The sequence below is a fragment of the Fistularia commersonii genome, chromosome 1 (assembly GCF_037954325.1).
Source record: "Fistularia commersonii isolate RoL2024-O1a breed Wild chromosome 1, RoL_Fcom_v1.0, whole genome shotgun sequence".
Classification (NCBI taxonomy): domain Eukaryota; kingdom Metazoa; phylum Chordata; class Actinopteri; order Syngnathiformes; family Fistulariidae; genus Fistularia; species Fistularia commersonii.
In genome coordinates, this window is record NC_141284.1 from 14,875,925 (window position 1) to 14,895,757 (window position 19,833).

Below are 19,833 nucleotides of genomic sequence, written 5' to 3' on the forward strand. Positions count from 1 at the left end.
GTACATACCATGTGTGTGAACAATGACAGAGAATGTTTCATTCAGAATCAAGCAACATTTATATGATTTAAAAGCTTCATATATTGGTTTCATATTCTTCATTACAATCATCTTGAATTTAAATCCATTCCTCATTGCATACACTTTGCTTTTGCATTAATGTTCACTTGATATCATAATTGATTTTAATCTAACATGTCTGTGAAGGCTCTCAGTCATCCAGTTCATAGAGGCAACTGGACTTGAAGAAAGTCAAGTCCAGTTGCCACCCTGACAAGAATCTTAATCTAACATTAAGCCGGTCATCAAGCCATGAAAGATTTTCATGTGTAGTGAGATTTGTTAGTCTTTCAACATCCCGTTTCACTAGTGGAGCATGCAATCTGCCCCTGCCTGGCCAAGTGGCAGCAAAATACAGCAAAATAAATCTTTCATCAGAATCTACCAGATGACTTTACTCCAAAAACCAAGACAATCCAATCACACACCTGTGCATGCTTGCTTATTTAAAAAAAGGATTATCATGGTCTTTGTGCAAATGCACTAAATTCCAGTATGTTTCAGTAGATATATATTGAGTCTCTCCAGACATTTAAGCAAAAAATGGATACATGATAATACTATTATTTGTGCTTGCAGAGAGAGGTAATCTAAGTCTTTTTATTGAGTGTTTTCAATTGAGTGGAGATTTACTATCCCTCAGCAAGTCTCTTTAGTCTCTTTGTCTGTTGGGTTTGCTGTGTAAAGTGGTACTACATTAGGGCATTGGATTACTTTTTTGTTGCAGCTTCATATCTCCTGATCACCACTGAGGTTCCAAAGAGCAAAGGCCTCATAAACATTTATGTTTGGTCTGCGGACTCCTGTCTTAGGCCACGACTCCACAGGGTAGAGGCCTGCTGCCCCTTTATGCCTCTTAAGAGACTGCGTTTGTGTATGTGTGTGCGTTTGTGTGTGTTGTTTGCTTTTTCCATAAAAACAACCAAGTTATGTCCCACCCTCACTTAGGATTTGAATAGCTGGCTGATAGCTCTGTATGCCCCTTGTGTCTTGAAAGAGGTAGTTAGTTTCACATTTGCCAGCTTATCATATGTTTTCATGCTGGGACACTCATCATATGTAAATTGTGTTCCACAACCATCAGATTTACCTCAGCTGTTGTTTGCTTTTGTTTCAAGCAGAGAGAGACACTCTAGGGAACCCTCTTAGAGATGAAGTGAAAGGACAGAACTCTACTGGACACCCTCTCTAAGAGCTGTCATGCGCTGAAATCTTCTTTTTAAAGCTTCACAAAATAAAGGAAAAACATTTTATTTATCTTTTCTCTCTGGGACCATCTACTAATCCCCCTCACTCCCCAGAAAACACAATGAAAAGACCAAACGCCGGATCAGCAGTCCTTGTTGCATGCAAGCAAAGACGCCCAGTCTAATTAAAATAAAATGACAATCCAAAACAGGGGGAAAGTGGTTGAAGCAGGGAGTGAGGGTCCCAAGGGGAAAATCGGGGACTGCACCACTGGAAGACCACTGCCACACCCCGAAAATAGTATCAACATATGGGAAATTCTTTCAAAAGAACGGAGCATGGGATATCAACCAGAGCAAAATGCTACATGTTTAAGTATGTGTTTTGGCGCCCATTTAACTAAGTCACCTCTTTCGTGTGTGTCTCCTCTGCAGGACCCAGGATACGCAACTTTTCTGTTTGAACAGCTCCAAACACCAGGGAACCATGATGCCGGTGTCAGTTGTTGTCAGGTGTGTTTCACACCGCTCCACCAGCTGAAGCAGGAGGCCCTTCAAACGCTACATGCTCCTGTCCTCAACTTCAATTCGGACATGGCGGCTCTGCCTGCCAATTCCCTTTTATCCCAGCCCTCTAGATTCAATGTTTCATCCACCAGTCTCCATGCAAAACAACTGACAAAAGGTCAAGCCATTACCCACTCAGTCCTATCCTTGGGGGAGCAGCACAGGGTACAGTGGAGGACACAGAATCAATTGGTTTCTTCAAGTCCTAAGACTAGCGTCCAAGTGACTGTCGCTGGAGGCGTCACCATCCAGGCTCAGCAGTACCTCGAGGGCATGTGGAGTATCTCTAGGGTCAACGATTTTCTTGCTCAGTCAAAACCGGTAGGTTTCAACTATCCCACCTTTCACTGTGACATTATATTCCATTCTTTGTTGGCCTTAAAGTGTGTCAGCATGACTGTTTTAATGCATAGTATGTGTATGAAGTATGCGTCTACCGGTATGCGTCTTTAAGAAAGAATAGAAATGCCTTTATGCATCACATTTGTTAATACATACAGCGCAACATCAGTGACATTTCACAACTGCATTTATCCCGTTATAGACAAATCATGAGCAGAAGCCAGCCACTTGGCAGTGCTAATGGATCAGGGAGGGGTTAAGCGTGTGGCTCAACAACACTTCGAGGGGCTCGGAGGAGTGCGGCAACTGTGTTTGTTCCCAGGATAGCTCTAACCTCCTGAGCCACACCGCAATCACTCTGTCTAAGTCAGGGGTGGGCAAACTTTTTGGCTCAGGGGCCGTATTGACTTTTAAAAATTTGATACGATAAGATACGATACATATAAGAAAAAAAAAACGCGTTTGACAGTACATATCAGGCTCGTCTGACAATTGCTTTGAAAAGGCTCTGACGTTTGCTTGCACTTCATGCACAAACCAGTTTTTCCCTTGTAGCTTCACGTCCAGCTCATTTGTGTCAGTATGTCTACAGTAAAGGCTAAATCACAAAGCCAATCTGTGTCATTCAGCTCATGAAAATTCTCAAGTAGCTCCAGAAATGAAATAATCTCCTGTTTGAGCTCCTACATTCAGTGATCCAATCATTCAGTCATTCACATCAAATATGAATTCTGTACCAATCTTTGGCGGGCCAGATTAAAAAGACCAACACGTCGGATATAGCCCGCAGGCCGTTTTGGCAAGATTACACTTGATCCATTCCTAGGGAGACAAACAGAAAATATATATTAATTTCCAATTTCAGAAGAGCTAATTGTTTAAAAGAAAATGTAAGAATGAAAAGGTATTGAATATTTCAAACGTATAGCAAGTATTGCAAAAACGTTATGGAAAGTAAGACTCATCAAATGGTTATTAAATTCTGGCCCATCACTTTGTTGTGATAAAAAGACACTTTGTGTCAGAGCATGGCAAAATTGCTAACTTCTCATTCCTCAGTAGTCAAGTAGCATGACTAGTCAGAGGTCATGATAGGACCAATCTTCTGACCTCCTCATCAAGGGCATTTCAAATTATGAGCCTGCAGCAGCATCATACCTAATGTCTGTGGTTGATACATGGGAGACGGTGTCTTGTGTGATGCCTTTGAGGCCTTTCCTGGGTTTTTGTCCTTTTGTGTCATGGGAGCTGATGATTCCTTGCGATTATGACCTGAGCAATGAATTCACAAATGTATGCATTTTTCTTTTTCAACATATACTTAAAGGTACCGTATTTTTCAGCTTATACGTCACTCCGGAGTCTCCCCAGACAAAAATGCATAATAAAGAACGAAAAAAAACATATATAGTATAGGTCGCACTGGGGTATAAGACACATTTTTTGATAAAATTTTTTTGATAAAATTGAACTCCAAGAACTGACATTTCATCTTGAAAGGCAATTTAAAATAAAAATAGAATAGAGAGCATTAGACTGAATAAGTATAGCCTAGTATAGCCTATATGACGCATGAACAACGAACTGAGAATGTGCCTGGTGGGCTACGTTAACGAAACATATTACAGCAAGAGTCATTCAAATAACTTAAGCGTACTGTACATGCTACAACCAAACAATCAGTGTCACTCTTATCACTAAATCCAACGAAATATTCTTCGGTGTCACTTCTGAACAACTCTGCCAACTCCGAAGGTAGACAATGCGCCGCTTCCCCTTTCTACTGGTACGTCGCTTATGTCAGAGTCATCGTCAGTTGCAGTTCCAATTATTCCAGCCTTTCTGAATCCCAACAGGTTGGTGTCCTTGCTCTGATAGAGAGGTGATTACATTGCATGAAGCGGTAACACCAGGAAGGTCCTCCCGCAAAGTCATTTATATTCTTCTCCTTGGCAACTACCTGGGTGTGAAGACGCAACTGTACTGTTGACAAGCCTCTCCCGGAGCATGTTGTTCAAGCACCCATTTGTGAACTCGTTCCTCTATCTGTGGCCACCTAAATTTTAGCCCGCGATTAGGTTTTTTAGTTTTTTTCATTTCAGTAAGAGTAACCTGTTTTTCTCCAGTCCCTTACAAGTTTCTCACTATCTTCAAACTTTCTTTCTGCTGCTCGATTGCAGTTTTCAACTGCATATTTCACTAATATGATTTACATTTCGGTGCCATTTTTGTTCAGCTCTTCTCAGCTGTTATTATAAGTTACCGCAAATGTCGAAATGATCAATTTTCATAGGTACAGAAGTAGCAGGTAGCATCTTTTTTCACAACGCACTTCAACCATGACCGCCCCCCCTGAATTTTGATTGGTGTGTGTGTGTGTGTGTGTGTGTGTCTGTGTGTGTGTGTGTGTGTGTGTGTGTGTGTGTGTGTGTGTGATGATTGCTGATATATTAAAGGCACACACGCAGAGCAAGAGAGCTCAATAATTACACACTTAAGTCGTTCCAGAGTATAAGTCGCACCCCCGGCCAAACCATGAAAAAAACTGTGACTTATAATCTGAAAATTATGGTAACTCTCTAAAATCTCAAGGAAGTGATTGCTAATATAAAGATATTTTATTCCTACACTGACATCTTGCTTTTGTATGCATTTTGAGATTGTATTCCACAGAGACCCAGCCATATAGGCTAAAATAATCTAGTATTTAAACCAGCATATTTACAATTAGATGAACAGATTTTTCCATTTTTCTTCAACTATTTCCACACATTATGTGGCTAATAAATATGAAAGACTTCCTATAAGTTTGAAAATGTAAGACAGATAAGACAGTCTTTGTTATCAAAAATTACCTACAGATATAATAGTAGAGTCAATCAAAAGCGTTCGACTACATTTATACTGGACGACCAGCGTTCTGTATTTCTATGACTGAAAGGAATTAGTTCCCCTTTGAGCTTGAATGTCTTGCTAAAAGCCCCAAAGCTGAGATTGGAGACTCTGGGCTGAAAGAAATGTCCCTGCAGGACATGGTCTTACTGACAGAAACTGGTATTGTGCCTCTGTCTTTCATTAAAATCAGATATTTCAGAATGACTAAAACACACACCCGCTCCCATGGCCTCGGCGCTGACTAGGCCAAAGGGATTTAACACTTGATTCACACTTGGGTCATTTGCGGGTAGTGCCCTAGGGCTTAAGATATGATTTTATTCATCCCGGAGGGGGATTGGTTAACCCTTTATCCGACAAAGTCACTGACATAGACTGTGTACGTGGCAGAAATCCTTCAGGTTGTCAGCCAGGGAGCTCACTAGGCTGCCATAGACCCCATTATGGAGCACACGGAGTCTCCCATTTGAGAAAAGGCTCTTTCTAACACTAGAATGGTGGTTTTCATGCAGAGATATGAAATTCTGGCTGCTCCTGATCTGGCAAACTCACTCCAACCTCCTTGGCTTTTCCATTTGACACAATGTTTGAATAGTTTGTCTTTGGAATTTTTTTTCACTGCAGTAGGAAGTAGTTAAGGTAATTCAGAAACCCATGTCATCCGGACTTAATAGGTACATTTAGCATTTTGAGCCAATTGAGAACAAAAAATTATGTGAGCCTAATGTTATTCTTACTTTTTGCTCCAAAAAATCCATAACCTCGTATGAATTAATCTACAAAGACCAAGCACTCTTTATCCAGCAGGGCTTCCGCTATTGGCCCTCTCCCCTGCCACCAGTTTGAAACCCAGAGGAGGATCTTGGCTGCTGCTGCTCTTGTGCAGCTGGACTTGCCTGGCAGTGATCCACTGAACGAGAAGATGACAAGAGAAGAAAGTGAAACAGGCATAGAAAGAGACGGATAATACCGAGTGCTGTAAAGAAATATTTGAAAAATGTGCAGTTATGCTTTGGTATTGGCTTTATGATATTGAGCATTTTGTCTAAAGAGCAAAGCAACAGTATTTCACTCCAGCCCATTTCTTATATTTCATCATTAAGTATTCTTGGACCTCTCCCCTTTCTGTATTAGTGTCTGGTGGTCACAAAGGCCAATCTAGCCTGTTCCCCATATTAAGTGGGTTAATTTCACTTTGGCATTAATTGTCTGTTAACCAGTGGAATAAAAGGTCAAAGTGGAGGCTTTGTCTGTGGGGAAAGGGGTTGTCAATAGAATTGTGACCTGGCTTACTTTAGATTACATATAACCGAGGAAGAAGTCTTTTCTTTATTTTGAATCATCCTCACTCACCTTTTTTCCATGATGTAAAAATGTCTCTTTTTTTTTCTGTTTTTTTTTTCTTCTTTCCTGTCTTTGTTGGATAAACCAAGAAAAAAGGGGACCAGGGAAAGTGTGATGTTAAAGTGTGGAAGGCCAGCTCATTATTGCCCTTGGGTGCACACAGGTCTCCATGGACACAGCCTAATCACCTGGCTGCTGACTAGGTATAGAGTATACTATTCAGCCAGAATCAGGGCGAGCAGAGGTACAAAACCATAGAGAAAGTGGTAACTGAAGGACTCAAGTCCCCAGGCTCAATACCAGGGGAATACTCTTGACTATGCACTGTGATGCACTGACATGTGTGGTTTGTAATGTGTGCACTCCAAGTCAGTACTTCATCTTTTTTGGAGCTCACACTTGTAACCAGATGTTCCTATGTACTCCCAAAATTTACAGTTACAAAAAATTTTAAACTCAGATTAAACTGCTCAATCAGTGACGAATTGAAGAGCCATACATATCAGCTTCCTGCGCTGCTGCTTGTTGAGTGCTCCCATCTGTCATGCCAAAGTGTAATGGGTCTATTTCTTTGGCATGTGGCGAGTTCCTAACCCAACGCTGGCATGGTGTGAGGCTTTCTGCTCGGGCAGTTTTGAGGGGAGTTGTTTTTGGCTCATTTGGCTTTTCGTTTTCCCTTCATGTACTTTTGAAGTCACACATTGCCATGTGATATCTGACTTCACCACCATGATGATCACGCAAGAGAGGAAAACCAGAAGCCCAAAACAAGGCTGTAAATTCTTGACTGATAACAAGGTTGAAGGGAAGAAATGGAGATGAACATTCACAGCGGGTTCATTGTTAGGCAAGCAAAAGTATTCAGGGAAAAGATCATTCATCCGAGCTTTATTAATACATCCAAATGAACTGCATGTAAATCTAAAAATAGTGACATTTAGCTGAACAACAGCCAGCTGCATGAGAAGACTGCAATGTAAGTAAATCCTCACATCGTGATGTATAGCGTTCACATGTCAGACTGAGCATATAAATAGTTCAGCTGACAGCTATAGTTGACAAATGGCAGATTTTTAAGGCCACACACTATGTAAAAAAAGATTGTGAAGAATGTTTTTTAGTTGCCAAACTTGAGTCCAGGGCAAACACCGAGGTGGTTGATATACAGAGGGTCAGAACCGTGTAATTGATATGACATGTGGAACGATGCTGAGTCTGCAGTGTTGTGTTTTGCCCACTTTAAGGTCATGGCTGTGTACATAATGTTCAAATGTCATTGTTGAAATTTCTCAGGATATATTTGGTCTTTCTTCAATATCCAACATGGGAAACTCTCTCAAAGCAATCATCTGGTATAAACTAGTGGTTGCAGGTGAGATTGGCCTTTTGTCAGAGTTGAAACTCCAAATGAAGTGCAGACTTTGAGCTAGTTGTAAGTTGAAATAAATCTGTTTGTTTTTTGTTGTTCATGTATTTTTGAAAATGATTGGTGCAGAGTTCCATCTTCAACAGGCTCCAGTTTCAACATCTTGAACAAGATGTATTTATTACTTTGTATTTATAATCACACATTTTGTTACCAACAACACATGAACATATAAAATACGTAAAATATAAAAAAAAAAAACACTTAATTGCAGTATTGGGGCCAAGTCATTGTTTTACAGTTTTGAAGGAGGGCTCATGCGTTTACATTATATTACATTACACATATGTATAATACAGCAAATTGGATTCCTAAAAAAATTCTTGGAAATATAATGGCATAGTATTTCACTGATAAACAATGGAAGCTCTATAAAAAAAGCTCATGGTTTTTACATGATGTAATATTCTCATAGCCGACACAAGAACCAAAATCCAAAATAGTGTATTCTCAGTTTGCCCGCTTAGCCTAAGTTGCATCAAACCTTAGAGTCTTTAATATTTAATGCCGATTTTTGAATTGGAGCAAATGGTAGCAAAACCCAACGGTAGCGAAAAAAAAAAATTGCCTGAACTTGCTGAACATGGTCCTCATTCCTGAGTAGTGAAGTGCTGAATTAGCCGGGGTGGTACAGAATTTTTTTGGCAGCTGTGTCAATTAAATGTAAGAGACTTAATTGCAAATTAAATGTGGGTTATCACTTAATTAAGGAAGGCTATGGCCAAAGCCACCTCTAGTGTGTTGCCAAAAGTAATGACTGGTGCTCCCTCCTTGATTTTCTGTAGGGAGCTGTCCGCTGGGGATAATGCTTACTCCCACTAACTGGTGCTGGCTGAAGCATCTGTCTATCCATCTGTAGCAGAGGAGAGCAGAGGGGAGTAAATGGAGTGGGAGAAGGGAAGGCAAAATGGTTGCGGTGTTGTCTTAGTATCTGTGTCTCAACAGGCCCACGGTTTGATAGAGGAAGCAGACAGGGATGTCATAACTTCAGAGGCCCCAGGCACCACCATGACCAACACCGGCATCAGCAGCAGCATCAGCAGCAGCACCTTGATGCCCTGTCAACTGAAAAACTCCACACCCAATCCAAATACATCCTGCTCGCCTTCCGCGTCCTCATCTGCAGCAGCTTCATTTTTCATCAGGTAAGCACCTCCACAAGACACGCCATGCTTGAATGCTGGTTGTTTGGATTGAGTTTTTGTGTTGTTTATTGAAACGCCCAGTGTGGTGCATCGACATGCATGCAAACTTTAGGGTTTGGAGGTTATTGTTGATTGGAGAGGAGAAGGAGATATGTACAGACTCGTCCTCAGCTCTGTGGTTAGGGATGTTGACTTGAATGATGGGTACCTATCCCATGGAGGTGTTGTTCTTGCCATGGTTAAGTGATATCATAGCTTGCGATACGCAAGATGAGGGAGCTAAATGAACCTTGAATCGCAGGCGCCAATGAGTGGATAACAGCATTGCATAATCAATATGCAACCACTTTTTTTTTTCTGAGTCAGTTTGTAGTTTTCTCAGCTATGATCAAACAGCTCTTCAGATACGTCAGTTCTAGACAGCTGATTGTTGAATGCTTTTTACGGAGAAATTCAGAGAAATCTCGTAGTCTGTGTGTTTCACTGGGCTAGGGAGGGGATGCTTGGCCATGATGTTGTTGTTGCCCAGGAAATACTTCACCCTCTCTGGGCAGGTGCAGTGTCTGGTGCAATGTGCTGTATTGTCATTAACATGTTCCCCAGTTGGCCGGTCAGTGTAAAGGTTCCCTGTTTCTTCTCTTCAAGTGGTGCCATGCCATAATGAATGCCTGCGAAAGGGAAGGGTAATGCATTGGCCTTTTGAATCAGTGCACCACAGGAGGTCGAGGGAAATGGTGAGGGGACAGGAAGCCCATAGGGGATCAAGAGTGGAGCTTAGGTTTTTCTCCAACCCTCTAAATGGAGTTGACGGTTCTTACAGGGTCAATGTATATCAGGGGGACAATGTAGCCTCTAATTTGGCTTAAGGGGACACTCGGGTCATCCTGTAAATATGCACCGTCTTGTGTATCTCACTTCCTGTCACAAAAGCAGTAGGCCTGAACAATGAGGTGTGGCCTGGTGTCAGACACGACTCATGTCTGATACTGATATATTAGCCCCTATGTTTTCTTTAGATCTAACCTAAGAAATTGTGGGATAGAGTGCTACGTCTAGCCAAAAAGTATAGGTTGAGAGCAAGAAAATGAGGGAAGTGGACTTGTTTTTTCCCTTGTAGCAGGAGGTGGAATACAGTGAAGTGTTCCACATTTCATGTAACACCAAAGCTAATTTGGTGCCAAGAATGTGATGTTTTACTTGGCTTGCATAAACACAATGAGACCTCATACAGCAGATACAGAAAAGGTTGTCAGAGATTCATTGTTTTTGATTCGTAGCACACCTACTTCCTGACCCTGTGTAGCCATTGCTTGCATTATAATCATCAACATCATTTTGTAGCTGGCTCCTGCATAAAACTCAACACCTCAAGAGTAATAATGAACCCGTAGTCAGTGATTTCCTTTCTTGCAGTATATCTGTGGTTAAAATAAACAGAAAAAATGTAATGAATTTTGTGTCCTTTTTATTTTGGAGTTGATTGAGAACTCATATCTCAACTAATATCCATTGTGGATTCCTTCTTGCTCTTGAAAGATATAATTAGTGGAATGCATGTGCAAATCTTGAGACCCCAGGGTGTAGGCGAAGAATATCCAAACAGTACTTTCTACCCCAGTGGGGTAAAGAAAGTTCCTTTGACATTTGTTTGACATCCACCAACACTGTTCCATTAATAAATTAAAGTTTAATTAGAGTACAATTAGCTGGAGTCCAGTTACTCTTGCTATTGTGGTACTGAGAGAACAAAGAGCAACAGGCAAAAAAATATTCACTGTGTGTTTAGCCATTGAAAAAAAAGCCAAATGTATTAATGCAAAATACGTTGTACATTTAAATAATATATTTCATAATGTTTGCTGATAGGCTCCAGCAGGCTCCCTGCGACCCTGAGTAGGATAAGTGTTAGGCAATTGATGGATTTTTTGCAAAGCTAAGAAATATCTTAATTATACACAGTGGTGTGATATCTGCTTTCTCAAATCCGCTTTTATAAAGAACATGCTCTGTCGGATTAATATCGTGAACCAAATGATCTAATCATCTCCCTTTTCTTTTTGGTTCATTGGAAAAATAAGTCTAAAACCATTTAAGATATAAGCATACACATTAGCTGGAAGTTTTGAAATTCCAGTTATAAAACCATGCTTTCATCCTGCTTCCTGTCTCTGTATTATCAGTGTGATTGCCAATTGGTCACAAGTAACCCTGAGGTCACCTCTGTTTTTTGCCTATTTTTCCCTATTGTCAGTTTCCCAGAGACAGGAAGAGTCAAGGGTCAAACTCTGACTGTCTGGTCTGTATGCATTTGGGTAATCTCAAATGTGTATTAGTGGGGGTAGGGGAGCTGGGGGGGGGATTTAGAGCCACGTGTTCAGCTGTCTGGCACGTTAAACACTGATTACCTTGTGAGAGAGCATATGATTAGTGTATTGATACAGCACTGTGTAATGAAACCAGGATGAGCTCATAGCAGGGGGTGAGCTGTGTGGATGACTGTGGCCTCCTTCTAGCCATGTTTCTCTTCCATTAACATCTGCAGATTGTTACATTGTGTTTATTACCTAGTTGCCCGGTGAGGTTTTTATGTGTAAACTACTCACACAGGTCATCTGCTCCATTTTTCATCTACTTTACTAACTAAGGCCATTTTTGCACAGCAGCATGACTGATCCTCAGATTCATGATTGGTCCCCCGCTTATGTTTGTTGGACATTCGTCACTTTGCTGCCTCATACTAAATATGCCCAGGAGAGAGGTGATATACAATTTGCATATGAAGTAATTAGAAGGAATTCAAGACTTTGAAAGCACGTCGGATTTGTGGAGGAGGCCATAATGAAGACTATATAGGTGAAACATGATGTTGGACAGTCTGCTGTAGGAGCTTGGCTGAGACAGCTGTTTGCTGGAATGCAGCCCTGGAGGAGAGTGTGCAGGAAGTGGTTGTATGGCTGCTGCCCTCCAGCTGCTACCCAGGTGAGTGTTGTACGGTAATAGCTATGATTGTGCAAAAGGAATCTTCCGTAATTGTGGCAGCAGGGCCACTTAGCCTCTGTTCTTGTGCGTGAGCACACACAGACGCACACACATGCACACATGCATACACACACACACACACACACACACACACACACACACACGTACACAAACAATGCTTTTGTGTCAGCATCACTCACTCTGCCCTTTAGCTCCAGGGTGCTCTGAGTAACCATAGAAACAAGTGATTAGCTTGTGGGAATAAAATGTGACATATTTTATCTTTTAAAATCAGACGTTGAAAATTAAGAAGTTGGAATATTCCTATCTACTCTGCTGGACTATAATTTTGACAGAGAGGGACAGTTATCTCTTCGATAGCAAGACTTGCCTGTGGAAATGAAAAGCGATGCATGATCACAAACGTTTGTATTGTTTTGAATATAATGTGTTGGATGATTTACTGAAATCCCTCGTCCAATCATTGTAATACAGCATTCTTTGTTTGTTTACAAAGGAAACAGGATGCAATCATCATTTACAGGTTTAGTGCAGTGAGAAAAGTGAACAATACAGCTGGCCTATATCTATTCTAACTTCTTTCATGGGAGGATCAGCAAAGTGCACCCAGAGGCAGACAAGGCAGGACGGTGCTATTTGGTTGGCTGTGCTGTGACTGACAGCAGGGACCTCGCATACAGACAAATAGATGATGCAGATTATGAGGAACAGAGGGTTCTACTGAGCACAGTAGAATTCGCCCAGAATGCAGGGGGATGAAGATACAAAGCAGGACAGCAGCTTGTACATATTATCATTCAGTGGGGGAGCTTAGGCTAATGCTCAATCCTGAGAGCACTAGGAGCAGGAGGCCTGTACAGAAAAATATCACATTACCTGCCATGGGAGTCAAGTAAGTTGTGCCCTAGGTTGACGATGTTGAGCTGACGAGGTTCTGAGATAGTTGTGTGTTTTGAGTTTGTGTGCATAGCTAGATGTGTCATTGTTTATAGTTTTTAATTGTGCTCTCTGAGTGCCCATGTCTGTTACTTCACATGTCTCCCCATTCCATATTTCCTCGCTCCATCCTCCAATACCTCTCTTTTTTTCGTGATGAGAATTGCCCAGTTTGTGTAGTTGGAGTTGGGCTGTCTGCTCCCTGGAGGTGAGAGGCTAATGGTGGTGCTGTCAGGTGAAAGCGATATGGATTCCTCCAGCAGAATGAGAGTGTGAGCAGAATTTATAGAATAGCAGGAAACATGCAGCTGAAAAGCGAGCTTGATTGCCACAGTGGATCTGTTAATACACAGTTAATACATCTGCCCCAGCAGCTTGACAAACGGGAAATGATTCATAAAGATCTATTTAATATGAGTAACACATGCCTGGGACTGCAAGGGGCCTGCAGAAGTGAGAGGAAGTCAGGGTAGTTTGTTTTTCATGGTATTTGGCCTTGTTTTTTTGTCGGATATATCTATACTTTCCTGTTACGATCAAAGTGATGGGATTAATGACCACCTCTGAGACAAGACAAGGGCCGGCACTAGTTGAGGCAGCGAAGGGCTGCTCCTTGAACATAAGCCCAGGTTAGATTCCACCCGTGGTCTTCTGGGTGCCATCCAGTCTGAGGTGTTGATGGAGATCCACCCTAGCCTTCCCACCTGGAAAATATACAGCAAGTAGATAAATCGCACCATCCTCTTATTCATTCTTAAAAGTTAAAGCTGTCTCCTCCTGACTAGTAATAAGACAATTGTGATCTCTGAAATCATTTAGACAGGAAAAAAGGTGCAGCTGCTCTGTTGTGTCGCACAGACTCAAACCAGATATTCAGTTTCATACTATGTTTTTAGTCTGGACTGCACAGGTTTAGAACTTTTGTGTTGGTATTTCTACCCCTGGAGCGTCAGGAGGAGCTTCAGTGTTGTGAAGGGCAGCACAGAAACATTTGTACATGTCGTCATGAATGGCAAAAAGCTCCACTGATAGGAAAAAGAAAACAGAGCTTGCATGAGGGACAGCCCAGAGCGCTTTCTCCCGTTCCCCCGAATAAACCTCTGAGTCAGTAAGTCTGTCTGGCCCACTCACATAGCCTAGAGGGGGGCTGACAAACAAAGAGCTGAAATGCTGACTAAAGGCTGTTCGCTCACCCTGGGTCCAAGCGCACTAAGCCCTACAGGGAGAGAGGAAACATTGCCATCTACTCCTGACAGATTTCTTTGTCACCTGGAGTAATGAGAGGATGTTGAGCACAGACCTCTCTCCAAGGAGCTTGTCACCCAACACAGGGTCGTCTTTGTCTCGATATGTCGGTCGTACCTGCAATCAAAAAGCAAGGATCTGTGTGGCCAGTAGTATGTGGGCAGGAGAGGCCATGACCTCGTCATCCACCGATGGCCGACTTTGTTTGCTTGTCCATTTAAAGCTTTTGCCATTTAACATGCTAATGATCATAAATTAAGGTTTAAACTGGAATGCTCAATCTGCAGAATCCTCCACCGCTCATCCTTCTGAACTGATACCATACATCAGTCATGTGGGGGCTGAGCAATGCTTATCTAAACCTCTTAAATGTACCTCAGTTAAAGGTGCCATGCAAATAGAGACTACGATCACTGTCATTCCAACTACAGTCACTCCTGCATTGTAGTTTAGACCCAGAACGACTGTCATTGAATATGCATTGAGCAACTTTATGACCTATTAATGTTCAGCAGCAGGCTAGAGCCCATGGTTCTAGCTTTTCGGGCAACATCATTCCGGGTGGACTTTCATGCAACCTTTTGCTCCATACAAGAAACCCAATAGCTTCCCAATCTGTGCAAGGAGGTTGATTTCCCAAAATGCTGGTGTTTTTTTTCTTCTAAGAAACAGTCTTATGTTTGACAACTGGTGGTGCTCAGCCTTTTATGGCTTGAGCTCCGATTACCGCTGAGGATAAGGCTATTGTCAGGACAGGTGGTTTAGCCTTTGCGTCATCACCCACAGCTTGGATAGCTGAACCATTTCACCATCGCACTGTGTTCTTTGTCTTACCTCCACTGAGTGGAGGCCTTGCACCTGGAGGTTTGAGGGTGTGCCCTGAAAGCAATTGGCAATTTTGGGGATTTAAGAATGAGGAAAAAATGACATTGAAATATACTGTGCCTATGTGGATATGTTGATATATAACTGCAGCCATCACATTTGGCTGCACTGTGCATGGACACAAGAAAGGGAAACATATTCAATAATAAAGTGTGTTGTTCATTCCACATTCAGATTTGTGATGGAGAATAGGTAACAGTAAGGAGCCAAGACATTGTCCTTCAATGCTCTTGCTGACCACTTCACAAAGAACCTTCTACATGAGGTGAATATTAAATCCAGCCATGAACGTTTACTTTTACTGTTTGTGTCACTACTTTCTATTTGCACATCATTTGGGATGGAGCGGATTATAGCCTGTAATCAGTTCGTGACCCAGCACGTGAGAGCCGACTGCAGTGTGCTAAAAATCCCATTATCCTGGTACGCTCTATGTGGCCCAGTGAATGGTGGGGTGTATGTTACCATGGGTGACTTTATGAGTGTGTGATACAGGATAATCTCCTTTACTAGAATGATACGCTTGTAGAATCAGAGGCTGTTTTCAGACACATTTCTCTATGTAGTTATCAGTACCCCTCTTTTTCTATTGATCCTTCCTCCATCCCCAAGCATTGTCCTTCCACCTCACCACACAGATCAGTTTTGTGGCAATCTCACAAATAGAACAGCTCATTTCACTTGGCCTGGACCCCCCCCGTAGCTTTTGTTAGTTTGCCCATTAACTTGAAAATAGAGGAAAAATGAAGAAACATGTGTAAAGACCTCCCCAACCCCCATGTTCTGCCTCGTCGAACGGTCCACTGATTAATCATTCCCAAATGTTCTCAGCAGCCTGTGGGCCTGTTTGTTGTGATAGCCTCTATGTGGAGTAGTCCAAATAAATAATCAGTAGGTGTCTTACCCTGGTAGCAAGTGATTAATGAAGCGGTGAAGTCGGGAAGAAATGCTTGCATTCTTTTGCTCTGATCGGCTCTTCCACGCTCTTCATGCTCTCCGTTTTTTTTTTGTTTTTTTTTTTACTCTTGTCTATTAACATAAGAGGATACATTTAAATATTTAGGCCTCTGTCAGTTAGAATCAGTCTTTTTTGCCCATTAAATATTCTCCCTTGGCTTTGTTGCAACAATTCCAAGACAGGAAATGTCATTCAGTCAGTCAGAACTCGATACAAGTGCCAAGAGTTGTTCTTTGCATGCCCAGAGCAGAACAGCTTTCCTGATGGGAAGATGTGGGTCGGATGAGAGTGTGAAATTATTTCAGACTTTCTGCAGCCCTCAGAGGGTTGCATAGGAAAAATACCTGGAGCAATGTCTGTGGCAGTAAAGTGAAAGTGCACTAGAAAACTTGAAAGCAGCTGTTAATCTTTGTTAGCAATGTCAGGGATGGGAAAGCTGCACTCTGCAGAGCAGATGAACACATCTTTATTATCATCTGTCACCCATCAGCTGAAAACTACATTTTCTGCCAAAATATTTTATTTTAGACCGACAGATCAATTTTGACATAGCCACTGAGCACGTATCCCAAGTCATATCTAAATTTTATTTTTTTCCAAGAGCCACTTATAACTCTTAGTGAGATGGTTGATATTTTTCTTCAAGAACTTAGACTGTCACTGAAGGTATTTTCTATCATTTCCTCTGGGGCCTTATATGGGACCCTTAGATTTATTGACTGACAAATGGGTCTCGCAGAGCAAGAGCTGTCTTTTTTTCCTCATCTCTTGCCTTGGGTCCAGGCTATCTAAGGACATGTTGGATGTGATTCTGACGATTTTGCAGAACGAAAATGAACAATAGATTGAATTAAAGACTCCAAATATTATAATAAATGTAATTTATTTATGTAATTTAGTTTGGCATGTCGAGATCTCTCTCAACACTAGACCCTTCAGGATAGCCTTGTGGTGTGTGAGTGTAAGGATGTGGTTGATAAGCTCGGGGTGTTTTGGAAAGGTAATGCTTTATTACCATGGAGGGAAATACAAACACAAAGGAAAAAAGAAAAAGAAAAAGACAGCTATTACTAGAGTATTTAATGCAAAACTATTCCAGTTTCATTTTTGTAAAGAACAGAGCCAGAGAAACTTTGTGAGCTTAATGTATTGAAGATGACTATTGTGTTTGCTGTAAAATCAAAGTGAATCGGAGCGACACATGGTGGATATAAAGCATTGTTGAAATTTACAGTTACTTATCTTGATTTGCTGTTGCACCAAACCAGGCTCTCTTGAATATTGATGAGTTTTTTTTCTTTTCTACGTTGTTACTTCAACTGTTTCATTAATTCTTTGCCAACTGGGGATTCCAGTCTTTGAGAAAATAGCAATTCCAAGCAGGCTATGGCAAAGTCCCAATGAGACTTCTTTCTGAGGCATAAAATGATTTACCTCCTCATAGACGGCATATGTGGCATAGAGCCAGGCCCAGCAATTGGACAGAGGAGCTGGCACTGTATACTCTTGTTTCTTTTCGTTTTGCGCTGTACTCTCGCCGCCTGGATTTGAAGATTGTTTTTCAGTCTATCTTGGTGATCTCACATTTAATTATTTTCTTCAGTTTATAACACCATTCTCTTTTCCTCCTAGTTTTTCTCTTGGATTGTTCTCCGTTCTGTCCTGATGTTTGAACTGATTTCCTGTTATTTAGGAGATTTTGCTTGTTTTCACAGTAGTACATAGACCATCTTAACCTTCTGACAAACCACCAATCTCAAAAGCCTCCAAACAGTGGGTCGCCAATATTTAGGGGGCTTCAGTTTCTCACGTATAGATCTCAGTTTAGACTTGCTATACTGCTATTAAAAATCACCTCAGCAGGTCAGACAGGTTAAAATGCATTTTATCCAATATTATCCATTTGCTATGCCCTTCCCACACACTGTTTACTTGAGTGGAAGCATAGCCAGGACACACACCAGCGTTCAATTGTACTCAGACTACAAAAGGAAACTATAGAGCTTGGTCCGAAAGTATTGTGACTTGTATACAAATGCCATAATCTTATGCAGATTTATGTGTGCATAAAAAGACCAAACATTGGTTTAGAAATGTCTTAGGAAGACTGGTATTTCACACTGTCTGAGGGGAGAACTCTATTACAGGAATATGACACATTAGTAAAGCAACATCAGATGTTGGGAGAATCATGTGCAGTCTGTGACAACATATTTCAGCCAGAGATTTTTATTAAATGCACTTGGCCTGACCCAGTAGGCGGGGAATTGTTGCAGACTAGATGAGTGTGCAGCCCTCTGCTGTTTGGTATTTCTATATCCAAGGCCTGATCCTGTGCAGGAACCAAATGCATTTCAACCATGATAGGCTGCTCACTGGATATGACATTCGTTGCTGTCATTTTTTTTTAGGAATTAATCCGTCGTTGATCTGTTTCTGAGGGATTTATGGAAAGTCCAAATCCCAGCCTGGAGGTTTGTCAGAGACTTCCTGGAAACTACTGCTGCGTATACAAAAGCTGGAGAGAATTAAATGTTAAGTCTATTAAGAAAAAAGGCAAGCAGGTGGCATATTGATAGAAAGCTTCAGAACTGTGAATTGATAAGATTCACAGACAACCTGATGGCCCTGTTCATGCGTTCCTTTTTTTTTAACATAGTCTGTCTCGGGAATAAAGGGATAAAGGATATGAGAAGAACAGTCTTTGAGTGACTGGAGAAATATCTGTTTTGTTTAACACCATTGTGTATGTGGATAACATAACATCACTCTGTAGAGGAGGGATGCCTGCTTCTGCATCTCAGAAGGAATAACTCTCTATTTTAAGACTTATTTAGAATAAAACATAAGGTGAGAAAACCTGCTCTGATTTTATAAAGTGTTGCCTGCTAGATCTTGGTGAGGAGAAGTTTCATTACCAGAGAAAAACTCTGTGCCACAAACTTAGTTTATTCATGATATAACAGATTATAAACTTGTGTCTGTCTACCCTATATTTATTAGATGATCTCAAATCAACCCTTTGATTGCTTTAAGAGCTTGCACTACATGGCCCCTTGGGTGTTATAGTTGGCATAATGAATACATTTATGCAAAGGATGACTGGCCATACATCTGACACTCAACAACAGTCCCCTGTGATTCAGCGTGTGATCTGCATGCTGCAAATATTCTCTCAGTATGACATCATCTGTGTGTGTGTGTGTGTCTGTGTGTCTGTGTGTGTGTGCGCGCGCTCACAAACTGATGTCATGGCTGCTCGATCAGACCGTGAAGCTGAGCGGCCATTGGGCCAGGTTGATGACATGGGACCATGGCCAGCAGGCAAGCACAATATGCAAATCTGCAGTAATCTAATCTAAATTTGGCAGAAAGCGAACACGCGGAAGTGTACATTCAAATATATGCATGGTGCTTTTGCCTTCAGCAAATTAAGTCTGCTTCTCTTTTCAATTGAAGATTTATGAGATTCCCCGACACCTCTGGGCCAAAGGGTTGTTTGATTGTGTCAAGGGCAGCCCATCAATAAGACAGTGTGTACGGATTTTCGCTCAGGGGAGGTTTCCTATCGATTGCCTTTTGACTCAAAAAAGCACCTTACCTGATATACCAGGTCTCCTGCATCAATCACAAGCAACTGTTGGTGTGACATTTTGGAATTGGTCCCTAATGTGAAATTTGGCACACATTTTGGAAATGACTCTGTTGATCAAATCAAATACATGGTGTTTTCAAAATTTCAAAAAAGCCTGAGTCATCTCACTAATCCCTAGCAAATGGTAAGGGTGACTGGAGCCCGGTATTTCCATCTCTATCCACAATCAGTTATGCTGGGTCAACAAA

At 41.5% G+C, this 19,833-nt stretch overlaps 1 protein-coding gene across 2 annotated transcripts in view; it reads left to right on the forward strand.

The window, feature by feature from the left end:
- The window catches only part of kif26ab (kinesin family member 26Ab), a 67,494-nt gene that overhangs the window by 25,874 nt on the left and 21,787 nt on the right, over positions 1–19,833 (forward strand). For both annotated transcript variants that reach the window (XM_086149976.1, XM_086149986.1), the window contains exons 3-4: positions 1,683–2,135; positions 8,767–8,966. In XM_086149976.1, the coding sequence (XP_086006102.1) occupies positions 1,683–2,135; positions 8,767–8,966 (653 nt within the window). The remainder of the gene's footprint in view (positions 1–1,682; positions 2,136–8,766; positions 8,967–19,833) is intronic.